Below are 12838 nucleotides of genomic sequence, written 5' to 3'. Positions count from 1 at the left end.
TTTTCTGATATATTTTAATTTGTTAGATGTATTTAAGTTATCTGGATCGGTTATTATGTATAGACCCGATCCAGATGCTATTTTATGATATATTTCAATTAATAAGATTTATTTGAGATATTTTAATTATCAGGATCGGTTTTTGTTGGAAACGGATCCTGATACTATCAGGATCGGTTTTTACTAAAAACTGATCCAAATGATTGAACTATTAGGATCGGTTCTAAAATAAAACCGATCCTGATAGTATCAGGATCCGTTTCCACAAAAAACTGATCCTAATAGTAATAAACTAGGATCGGTTGTTACTAAAAACCGATCTGAATAGTTTTTAGGATCGGTTTTTTTAAATAAACCGATTCAGATACTTATTAGGATCGGGTGTCCATATAACCGATCCAGATAGGCCGATCCTGATTTCTGTTTTTCCACTAGTGATATGAAAGTCTGTCTTGATTGATAATAATAATTAAATTGCGTGCGTACTTCTAATGAAATTTGCTGTTGTGTAACATTACAAATTTAAAATTGCATGCTCTCCTCTCAATATAATGCACAATTGCAGAGAATATAATGCTGCACAGCTAGCTCGATTGATCCCAATTTGCTGACTTGAATTGTTAATAAAATAGTCCATAAACTTTGTATTTGAGTTAGTATATATTATATTGTGGAAAAAATGGTAATCTAAATAATATGGTATGTTTGGATGTGTCAAGAATAGAGGCTATTTTAGAATAGCGGCTATTTGGAATAGCAATGTGCATCCAAACAATATTTTTTCTATTCAGAATAGTCAGAATACATGTTATTCTCTATTTCTTGTAAATGTTGCAATAACTATTATTCGAAAATGTGAAGTGAGAGGAAAAAATGATTCTTTATCGGATTTTCGTCAACACACTCCCAAAATAACAAAATTGACACTACTTTATGTTATCTCCACGTTGTAACAATTCGTTTAAGATCTCACTTGCTTATATTTCATCTTAATTAGCACCTTGTTAATACTATTATTTATCGGTTACAACTATTCACTATTTCAAATGTATAATCCAAACAACATTTTTACTATTCCGAATAGCACTAATTTTTCTCTATTCTTATTTACTATTCTCATATTTTGCTATTCTAGCTATTCTAGCTCTCATCCAAACGTACCATAATTAAATTTGCAAAGTATTAATCCCTCTACAATGATCTCTATTTATGAAATAATAAATCAATCCATCAGTTGTCCCCGCACAAAATTTCCTTTTTTTTTATCGTCCCCGCACAACTGGGGACCATTAAATAAACAATCCCTCATAAATATTTGTCAGTTATCCCCGCATAAAATTTCATTTTTTTTTTCTGGATTGTTCCCGCACAACTGGGGACCATTAAATAAACAATCTCCTCACCCAATGATAAATATTTTATGTTACATGGATAAATATTTTTCAGACATAATTGCAATATTCAGTAAAACATCAATGATAAATACTTGTCACACATAATGATAAATAATTTATGTTACATGGATAAATACTTTGCAACTTTCAGTAAAACATCAATGATAAATACTTTTCAGTTATAATGATAAATATTTTGTGTTACATGGATAAATACTTCTCAGACATAATTGCAATTTTCAGTAAAACATATGTATGTCAAAGACAATGATAAATACTTCTCAGAATCAATGATAAATACTTATCAGAAACAATGATAAATATTTTCTTGAATTTTGTTCTTGAACTTATTAATAAGTAATGTTTAATCAAATCAAAGTATTATCATGTCAGAGACAATGATAAATACTTCTCAGACATTATAATAAATACTTGTCAGAAATAATGATAAATACTTTCTTAAACACCAATAAACAGATAAGCATTTATTAGTGGGGATTGTTATTAGATGACAACATAATTAATGCGGGGATTGTTATTAAAGGACAGTATAATTAATGCGGAGATTGTAATTAGATGACAGCATAATTAATGCGGGGATAGTTATTAAATGACAGTATAATTTAATGCAGGGATAAATGAAAATTATTAGCAGAATAAATGGGGAGATAGGCACACTAGTGGAAAATATGGAATCAAGATCGGTTATATACGCATATTGGTATCGGAATACAACCGATCCTGATGAAGGCGATACTGATACTACAATAATCTGGATCGGTTGTTTAAACAACCGATCCAAATAGTAACTATTATGATCGGTTGTTTAATATAACCGATCCTAATTCAAAAAAAAAAACTTTTAGGATCAGTTATTTTAAACAACCGATCCTAATAGTAGTAATCTGGATCGGTTGTTTAAAATAACCGATCCTAATTCTAAAAAAAAAAAAATTAGGATCGGTTATTTTAAACAACCGATCCTAATTTTTTTTTTTAGAATTAGGATCGGTTATTTTAAACAACTGATCCTAATAGTAGTAATCTGGATCGGTTGTTTAAAATAACCGATCTTGATGTTTTATTGAAGCTAAAAAAAATATTTTTATTTATTTGACCAGCTTTCATATATATATTGCTGGCTAGCATCCTAAATTTTTTTTTGTTTGCACAGTAAGAAGCAATAATCAAATATCATATACACATCCTAAATTAAATATCATACATATCTTAAATTATTACAAAAAATTCATGTTCATGCAAAGTTTACCTAAAGTAAAGCTTTAGAAATAACCAAAATGTGAACTCTCTATCAACAAAAATTAAATTTTGCATCGCTAAAGAGCAGAGTGAATTAGTCATCACTGCTTATCCCTACAAGAAGATAACACCAGAAAAAAAGAAAACAAATCATCAAAGTGAATTTCTCGGACGACCCTTGAAAAAATTCCATAATTTTGGCACCAAAAACACAATATCAAATAAATTTCAGAACCTGTCCTTGTCGAAAATAAGCCTTAGCATTTAGCATGACCCTCCCTCTCACGAATTGCAAAATCAGTATCTAATAGAGCACCATTGAAATCCCCTAACTTCAATTTGCAAGCCTGAAAAAATACCAACAAGGTAACGTTCAAAATAAAATTTGCAAATGGAAGACAAAATTAACATCAAAGCTCTTAAATCACATGCAAATCCACTTTGTTAATAAACCTAAAATTAATAGTAAAGCTTACTGAGCAGAGAGGGTGAGGCGAGAGGGAGAGCGACTTTGAGAGGGAGGGACGAAGACAGAGAGAGAAACACGAAGGAGAGGGAGAGACGGAGATAGAGAAAGAGAGAGACACGGAGGAGAGGGAGAGAGAGAGAGAGAGAGAGAGGGATGAGTTGAGACTCAAATATTTTGGCTAAGTACAGAGGCGCGAAACGAAAATAAAGGGATGAGTTGAGACTCAAATATTTTGGATAAGTACAGAGGCGTGAAACGAAAATAAACCCTAGCGCTACATAAGCATTAGGATCGGTTCTCTCTAAAAACCGATACTGATAGTATCAGGATCGGTTCTAAGCTAAGAACCAATCCTAATTATCATATATTAGGATCGGTTATTAGCTTAGAACCGATCCTGATACTATCAGGATCGGTTCTCTCTAAACAACCGAACCTAATTCTAAAAAAAAAAAAAAAACTTTTAGGATCAGTTGTTAAAAATAACCGACCCTAAAAGTTTTTTTTTTTTTTTTTTTAGAATTAGGATCTGAAAAAAAAAAACTCTCCCTTTTATTTGTGGTCAGTTTTTGGTGCTTCATAGTTGTTCTTTATTTCAAGAAAAAATGGCGTTGTGCTTTATTTACTTTGGTGGACCAGTATGGTGATATGATATATGTGAAAGTTGTCCTTTGGACTAGAAAGATTGGAGTTTCTCTAACTCAAACGGGTAGTTGAAGGACCATTTGTTTTAGTTTAATTTGAAAGGATATGTTTTATTATGTGTTTCCTGAATAAGTACCTAATAAGTATGGGTGGTGTATTGTAACTTTTAATTTGTGAACTTTTGGCTTGAAAAAGCATGTAAGACAACTTTCGCATATTTATTTTATTATGCTGATGGATTTTTTTTACAAATTTCTCAAGTGTCTTAGACTGTTTTTGAAACGTCATATTCTTAATTTGGAGAGCAGATCAGAGAATATTTTTGTTTGTATTTCCTTTTTACCCCTAATTAATCCTCAACAATGACCAGCTATTAATGAAGAATATTAATTAACCGATGCACTATCTTCTTGGGCTCAATTATTTTCTGCACTAATTAAATTTCTAATTATGAGAGGAAGCATAAACTTTCCATTGATTACATGAAGATTACCCTTAGTCCCTTAATTAATACTCAAATGTCAATGTGACATATATTCTTTATAATATAATTTCAAATACTAGGACTTCTATTTAATTAGATTCAACTTTTGTTTCTCTGTGTTGTAGCATATTAACTTTCTTTTATCTTTTAATTTAATAACCCTGTAGGCATATTTTACTAATAAAAATTCATAATTAGAAGCTGAATAAACAAATATTGACCTAATTAATAAGCTTCTTATTCTATATTGAGTGAGTTCCCATTAAAATATGTGAACTACTCAAATTAGAAAAGCAAAAAACCTAACTTATTTGCTTTGATATTTGACATGTAGTTCTAGCTACGAATGTTGCCATTAAACCTAACTTATTTGCTTCTATATTCAGTGAGTTCCCATTAAAGCATGTTGCAGCTACGAATGTTGTATCTATTTTTGAAAAAAAAAACAAAAAATTTAAGTTATTTAATAATTATTATTCAAAAAGAATTCTCAAAATAGATACAACTTTTTATAAATTAAATGTCCTAGAAGGATCACAATATTTTCTAGATTACATAGAAGTGACTTTTGAACCGGGATCAATAACTCAGAATCTAAGCATTTTTATTTTTTTCCAATAACACATAAAGAAATATATTAATTTTTCTTACAGCCGTGAAAAATCCGGTCTAAAAAATATTGATCCGGGTTATTTGTTACAGTCTTTCTAATAAATTAAATTATATTGTATTCCATTTATTTTCAAAGAAATATATCCAACATTTCTAATATTTCAATACAAAAAATAAAAAATAAAAACAAATTTCTGTTTTATAAAAAAAAAAATTGGAATTAAAATTCCAACCCGTGAAAAAATTCCACGGGTGAGGTATTTTTAAAATTATTACTAAACTTTGGTTATTATTATTAAAATAATTTTTTAATGGAGTAAAACTAAAAATGTCGGTAGTTCTACTCACTCTATTAATAATTTAAAATTAAAAATATCCAGACGATAGATGGACACATGTTACGAGGCCTCATAACCTTTTTGGCTTTTTCTGGGCAGTTTGCTAAACATTACTATACTTGGCTTAAACAAATGCGCCTTGGTAAAATATCTTGATCTTCAGTACTATTATATTTAAACGTGAGATGAATGCCAACAAATATTGGAACATTAATATATGTAGTTGGTTTCACCAATAGTTGTATTTTTTTGCAAACAAGTCCTTACACACTCATGTAATAGCAGAAGTACAGGACACTCAAAAATTCATATCATCTACAGATATCTAGCACATGCAAACTACTCGAAAATACTAATGTTCAGTCATGAATGAAGCTAACATCGTACAAACATCATATCAAACCAGTGGTACAGCTCTATGTAGTACTAAACCAGTGCTGCTACTAGTTTGCTGTTATTAACTGAAATTGAATAATGGTAAATTCAAATTAACCAGAGATGTTGAGCCGATATTTGTTTCTTCTTTACATGCATGCTAATGACTTGTTTTATAATTGGATAGGCCATGAGCCTGCTAACTATTTTGAATTATATGCGGGGCATGTCCGATGGACATCAGACTCAAATCGGTCCGATGCCCACTCAGAACCATCTGATTCGCTTCATGATTCGTGCGAGCTGCTTCAATATTTTTGCGGACAACACTCATAACACAATAATGATACAATAATTTGGGAGAAACCTCTCAAAATTCTGTTTCATTTGTTTATTTATGTTGCATTATTTAGGTTTATATAAAAAAATAAACTTCAGATCATCAAACCTCAACACTGGTAAATTCACTGAAAACACTCATAACACAATAACAATACAATAATTTAAACAATATAAGAGTCTTATTTGTTCTTCTCGGTTTCCCCCTTCCACTTTTTTAAATACCCATTAACCTTTTGATACTCGAGCACAGCGCAAACAAGGTGTCTTAGAGAGAACTCGGGCCAATACGGCTTTGGATTCTGCAAGTGGGTGAAATCTGATTGCCACAGAAGGAAGTTACTTAAACGGGTCTCGCCTGAAGTCCGTATAATGATGTCAGGTTCCACACAACCAGCCGTGTACATGTTTCGGTCCAGATCACATACATCAATTTGAACATTCTCTCTCTTCTCTTTCACCGATGCCTCTATTGCATGTGTCATCTCATCGGTTGAGGTGTAGGCCACACAAACCGAGAGCACTGGTCCCTTGTTGTGTACGGTCATATCCATTGCCCTTTTTGCGGATAAACGTACCGGGTCAGTAAGAAGCTCCAAATTACCCCGAAAGTTGATCCTAGCATCAAATTTCTTCAACAAACTCTCTTCCATCAACAGTTTGTCAATTTTATCTTTTATCAAATCCATTAATGCCTGAACCTCTTGTGGGTCCCGCCTGAAATTGTCTATGCTAAAAGCATAAACTGTTGCATGTTTCACGCCCATTTCGAAGCAGTATTGGACGGTTGATATGAGGGATTTATATCCGGCCTGGTGACCAGTACCTGAGTCGGTACTGTCTTGGTGCACGGCATATCTCTTTGCGTATCGGCGGTTACCGTCCATTATGAATGCAACATGGGCTGGTATTGGGCCCATGGAGAGGATAGAAAAGAGGCATTTGCGTATCATAAAAGAGACGAGTAGAATGACTATAGATATCATGCTTTTGCCATACATCGCCATCTGGAGAGAACGCAAGCAAGAAACCTACATTATGCAAAAGAGACTTTTAATAGATATATATGACTGAAAAAAAATGTAATTTGAGTTATTTTGAAAACTTCTGTAGTTATTATAAATGAATTTCAACATGGGCTGTCATTTTGTCAATTTCCAATAATATATAAAGAAATTTCCATTAAGTAGAAAGCATAGTTGCAATTAGATAATTCCAGTTAATCTTGATTATTCATTAGAAATTTTTCTGGGCTTTTTCTTGATTAAACCTCTTATACAGAGATCCTTCACCCTTCATCTAGTGGCAAAAAACAGCATACAACAATCACTGATTACTTGCAAGTGCAAGATAGTCTTCATTCTAGGGTTATGAAAAGCTGAAAGGCTGAATTCTTCATTCATGCCTTGGTTAAATTAATGGAGATGGTCCATTTTCAAAAACACTACATCTCATAAGTACAAACCCACAGTACTACGTACCACTGCAGAGCAACTCGGTGTCCACACACACCAATTCCTATATAATAAAATAATATAGAGAAAGAAAATAGTATATTTGTTTTTGGATGCATACAAAGATCAGTAGAATTTTTACAGAGCCAAAGTATCCAAAGTTTATTTTAATATAACTACTAGGAATATTCTGTGGCAACCAAAGCAAATAATTGGAAGGTAACTTTTTTTTTAAAACCCAAAGTTTGTCCGAACCACAGAGAATCCAAGGTAACCGAACAAAAAAAAAACCTTTAGATCGAATAAAACAGTAACTCTTGCTTGCATCCACCAAGGATACAAGGACAGACCCTGGTTAGGTTTTTTTTTTTGTGTGTTAGAGAAAAAATAACTCTTGCTTTGCAAATGATCAAATTTCTTTGTAATTTGTGTTTTCCTCCCAACAAATATTGAGAACACTATTCTTAGAGATAGATACATAGATAGATAGAGAGAGAGAGAGAGAGAGTGCTTTGCCGTGATTTGTATGTAGTTACCTGCCGTGATTTTTCTATCAATATAGGAAGCGCCTTAGAGCAGGAGTATTAATTTGAGAGATGGAGGAAAAGAGAGGAAGAACAGAGATTCAATGTTATATATGTCTGATAAAAAGATTGTAGGTAGATGGAAGACAGGCTGCCTGTGAAATTGAATTGAATTACAGTGTCTTCAGAGAATTCAGATCCAGCAGGACTGTAGGAAAGTAGGGGTCTAGATACCCTTTCATCTGTTTGTCCGTCCCCTACAGTACAGTAAAGCATGTATGAATAAGATTTTTTTTTTAAGGCAAAGGCTTCTATGGACATAATGACCTATTTGTAAAATGAATATATTTTTATTTTCAAAGTTCAAAGAGTCGATCCGAACCTTTCATCTTGTTCTCCATATTAATATGTGTTTGGAGACCAAATTTTACATTTTTCTGAATTTTTTTACTATTTATTAAGATGGGTACAAAATTCAATGGTCTGAATTTGATATTTTTTGTACCCATCTTAATAAATAGTAAACAAATTCAGAAAAATGTAAAATTTGGTCTCCAAGCACATATTAATATGGAGAACAAGATGAACGGTTCGGATCGACTGTTTGAACTTTGAAAATAAAAATATGTCCATTTTACAAATAGGTCCTTATGTCCATAGAAGCATCACTCTTTTTTTAATTAGTGTATCAAACATAAGTATATAGATAAGAAAAAATATTTGTTAACTTATATATGTGTGAAAGCTACTAAGTACCCATCATCATTTAGGATAATTAATAAATATAAAATAGGGAACGACTAACAGTACCCCCATATCAGTCCCCTAAACGTCCCTCGCATTAAAAGACAAACAACTTTTAACAGAGGACCACTAACTGACTCCAACATCTGATATGGGGGTATTTATACTCTGAGTTAATAGTCAAAACGTATAGTATTCATACCTACGAATGTATAGTATTCATACTTATTATCAGAACCATTCATCATATGTAAACACAAGCTGGAGGGGACCAGTAACGACCAGGGGGACCGTTGACGTCTTGTGACAGCCTGGATTGGGGACCGCAACCGCCTGAAAATGACATTTGTCAAGATTGGACACCACTACAACAAATCTATATATTATTCATATCTAACTAAAAAAGTATTCATATCTAAACAAATGAAGTATTCATACTGACGATTACGAAGTATTCATACATGTTTGAAATAATTTATACAATTCAAAATTCAAAGTTAGACCCTTCTTCATGCATGTATAACAAATAAAGTATTCATACCTAACCAATGAAGTATTCATACATGTTTGAAATAATTTATACAATTCAAAGTCAGACCCTTCTTCTTGAACACCTCTTCTAAGAAATATTCATATCTAATAACATGAATGCATATCTAACAAACGAAGTATTCATATCTAACAAATGAAGTATTCATACATGTTCGAAATAATTTATACAATTCAACATTCAAAAGTCAGATTCGTCTCTCTTATCCCACCTCTTCCAAGAAATATTTATATCTAACATGAAGTATGCATATCTAACAAATAAAGTATTCATATCTAACTAATAAAATATTCATATGTTCCACTGTGACAACCTTTGTTGGGCTAGCATTGACCCCCTCAAATGGTGCACCATGCTCTCCCCGCCGAATCTCGACGGTGCACCACGCTCTCCTCGCCGGATCTCGACGGTGCACCACGCTCTCCTCGCCGGATCTCGACCGCCATCACAACTGTCGGCGTGGGTAGATGGTGGTGAGCAGTAGAGGAGAAGAACAGGGTGAGTTTTGAGTTGTGTTTAATTTTTTTTTCTTTCTAAGAGAAGATTGAAGATGGTGGGTTTTGACCACGTGAGAGAACAAAAAATGAAGGTTGTTAGGGGGACAGATAGAGGACAGATTCAAGGGAATAACATCTTTACTCTATAAAATAATATATTATTTTTTTTTATTTATACATATAACTATATAATTTTATGGGATGGGCTAATTTGGTGCTTTATAAAGCATAGGTAATTTGGTGCTTTACACTTTTCCACGGAGATTGCACGGTCCAAACAGCTAATTTGAATCACTCATGATATCTATATTAAAATATTCTTGAAGATCAAATTTATATTTTTATAATTTTTTTACTATTCGTTAAGAATTATTTTTTTTATGGTCGAGAATATTCAATAAAACAATGATATTCAAATACTCTTAAACAATAGTAAATAATTTATAAAATATATATAAAATTTGGTCTCCATGTACATTTTAATATGGAGATCATGTTCGGCGGTTTGAATTGACTATTTGAAATTTAAAATCAAGGATAAGGACATAAAACAAGGGGGCTCATGCTTTATAAAGTACCTTAGTCCATCCCTAATTTTATTATTAAAATTATATTAATTTATTTAGTAAGTATGAAAAACTTAATTTATCTAAATGTCTGTGTAGAAAGCCTTTTAAACATTAAAAAAAATTAAAAAAAAATTAATAAATAAAAAAAGAGCTACACGGACATTTATCTAAATATCCGTGTAGAAAGGTTTTTAAACATTAAAAAAATATTAAAAAAATTAATAAATAAAAAAATAAGAGAGCTAATCGGACATTTAGCTAAATATCCGTGTAGAAAGGTGTTTAAACATTAAAAAAATATTAAAAAAAATTAATACATAAAAAAAAATAAGAGAGCTACACGGACATTTAGCTAAATATCAGTGTAGAAAAAGTAATCGTACATGGACATTAAGGTAAATGTCCGTGTAGAATAGTAATCGTACACAATTTTTTATGTAATAATCCGTGTAGCTCGGTTATGGAGAGTGTCACTGTTAAAGAATTGTACACTGCTATTTATGTAATAATCCGTGTAGGTCTCAATAATCGCACACGGGTAAATATCCGTGTGTAAATATTCAGGGATTTCTACACTGTCGCATTCCACGCGGCAGGAAATCCATGTAGCTCGCCTGTTTATGTCCGTGTACAATCACTTATTCTATATTAGTGATTACTTATTTAAAAGAGGGCAAACAAACAAACTGATATATCATACCAAAATATTAGATCATCAGATTTACATATAATGCAACAGTTCATATAATACAAACAAATGTACAATTGTTTAATGAGTAGGGTTAAAATGCACCATTGGTTTTGTGCTTCAATCATACCTCACGTCTCTATCTCCGTTTACAAAGTTCAAACAGTCGATCCAAACCGTTCATCTTGTTCTACATATTAAAATATGCTTAGAGACCAAATTTTATATTTTTTGAAATTTGTTTACTATTTATTTAGATAGGTACAAAATCACTGTTTTTGTATGGTCCAGATGCAGTGATTTTGTACCTATCTAAAAATATAGTATAAAAATTCCAAAAAAATATAAAATTTGGTCTCTAAGCACATTTTAATATGTAGAACAAGATGAACGGTTCGGATCGACTGTTTGAACTTTGTAAACGGAGATAGAGACGTGGGATATAGTTGGGGCACAAAACCAATGGTGCATTTTAATCCTTATCTTGTTTAATATATAAAACGAAAACGATTAATTTCTCAAAAATGAAAATCTAAACTAATCCCATAATCCAGCACCTGATCTCGTAAAGCACGTAGTAATTAAGTGACAATTCATTGCAGCCAGATGCCTAGGAAGTTTATAATTATTCAGCTCCCGCCGGATCTTCGTTTATGTCAAAATAACATAATCAAATCAGTATATTTTGTTGGGTGACATTTTTTTTTTGTTTAATTTTTTTTTTTTGTTTGGAGATTTTATTTTAGCAATCCAAAACTAATCATGTTTCATTTTACAATGTTATTGTTGAACATTTATTTCTCAAAAACTGTTATATTTCAAGCTTGATTATTCTAGATTTAGCTTTCTTTTTTGGTCCCGTTCAAATGTTTTAATAATCATTAATCAAGTCCAATAATCAAAGTTCAAATCAAGTTCAAAATTCAGAACTTAAGTTCTAGACACAGGCCGTTATATATTCTGTACTTTTTTTATTTCTGAACTGGCTCCAAAACAACCAGCCCAATTCCATTAAATTTTGCACTTGAGACCCTCTAACAACCAGTGTTAAATTCAAAAGCTCAAAAGTCCTGCAACTATTAAATTTTGCACTTGAGACCCTCTAACAACCAGTGTTATAAAATACGATTGTCATGTGGTATGCAGAAGGCCACTGCATACAGCTTATACGGTATGCGGCTGTATATGAAGATTTTAATGCAGAATTATATATGTGAACAACAATGAAATAGTATTCGCCAGAGTAAAAAGTGACTAGTCGTGAGGGTCTACCGACATAAATGTGTTTTTTCCGTCGCAAATAATTATATATAATTCCATAAATATAAAAAAAATAATATCTTCAAATATTTAAGTTAGGAAATAAAAATAAATAAATAAATGTCTCCAATCATATAAAAGTTGGAGAATAGACGAAATAAATTTAAAGAAATTAAAGAATTAAAATGCTTCAAGAGCACAATCCAATAGCTCAGCTGAGAGCTCATTATATTTTAAAAATATTCTCTCATTTTTCAAGCATCCAGCCCATTTGACAGTTCCCTGCATGAAATCAATTTAGCCACAGCTCAAACCCATCCGGTTATTATTTCTGCACTTAGTCCCACAGTATCAAAATACAATTTTCAAAGCGCTGGAGGGCTTATAAAACATCTGGGGAGGCGCTGGAAAAGTTAACGAACGGATCCGCGACTCAGTTAATGGGTTCAGGATTCAGAGTTCTTCATATTTTTCGTTGTGGTAATGGATTTTGAATTTTTCTGAATCCCTTAACTAAAATCCGCATAATTAATCCGTATGTGGTAATCCGTATAGTTGGATTTTATGTGGTCGAAGGCCACAAATGCATATGTGGCTGTATATACGGCTGCAAAAACTACATTTTATAACATTGCC

The 12838-nt window shown here is 31.9% G+C and overlaps 1 protein-coding gene and 1 pseudogene across 2 annotated transcripts in view; one reads left to right on the top strand and one right to left on the bottom strand.

Annotated features, from left to right (window-relative positions):
• Positions 1-6005: 6005 nt before the first annotated feature.
• LOC144545536 (dehydrodolichyl diphosphate synthase CPT3 pseudogene) lies at positions 6006-6943 on the bottom strand (annotated as a pseudogene). The gene has a single exon (XR_013508538.1). The product of XR_013508538.1 is annotated as a dehydrodolichyl diphosphate synthase CPT3 pseudogene (transcript).
• A 5139-nt stretch (positions 6944-12082) lies between these two features.
• Positions 12083-12838, top strand: part of LOC144545471 (ribulose bisphosphate carboxylase large chain-like) — a 3017-nt gene continuing 2261 nt past the window's right edge. The window contains exon 1 of the mRNA XM_078294043.1: positions 12083-12113. Within this exon, the coding sequence (XP_078150169.1) occupies positions 12083-12113 (31 nt within the window). The remainder of the gene's footprint in view (positions 12114-12838) is intronic.

Source organism: Carex rostrata, chromosome 28, assembly GCF_964058835.1.
Source record: "Carex rostrata chromosome 28, lpCarRost1.2, whole genome shotgun sequence".
NCBI classification, from domain to species: Eukaryota; Viridiplantae; Streptophyta; class Magnoliopsida; order Poales; family Cyperaceae; genus Carex; species Carex rostrata.
This window is presented reverse-complemented; position numbering and strand designations above follow the sequence as displayed.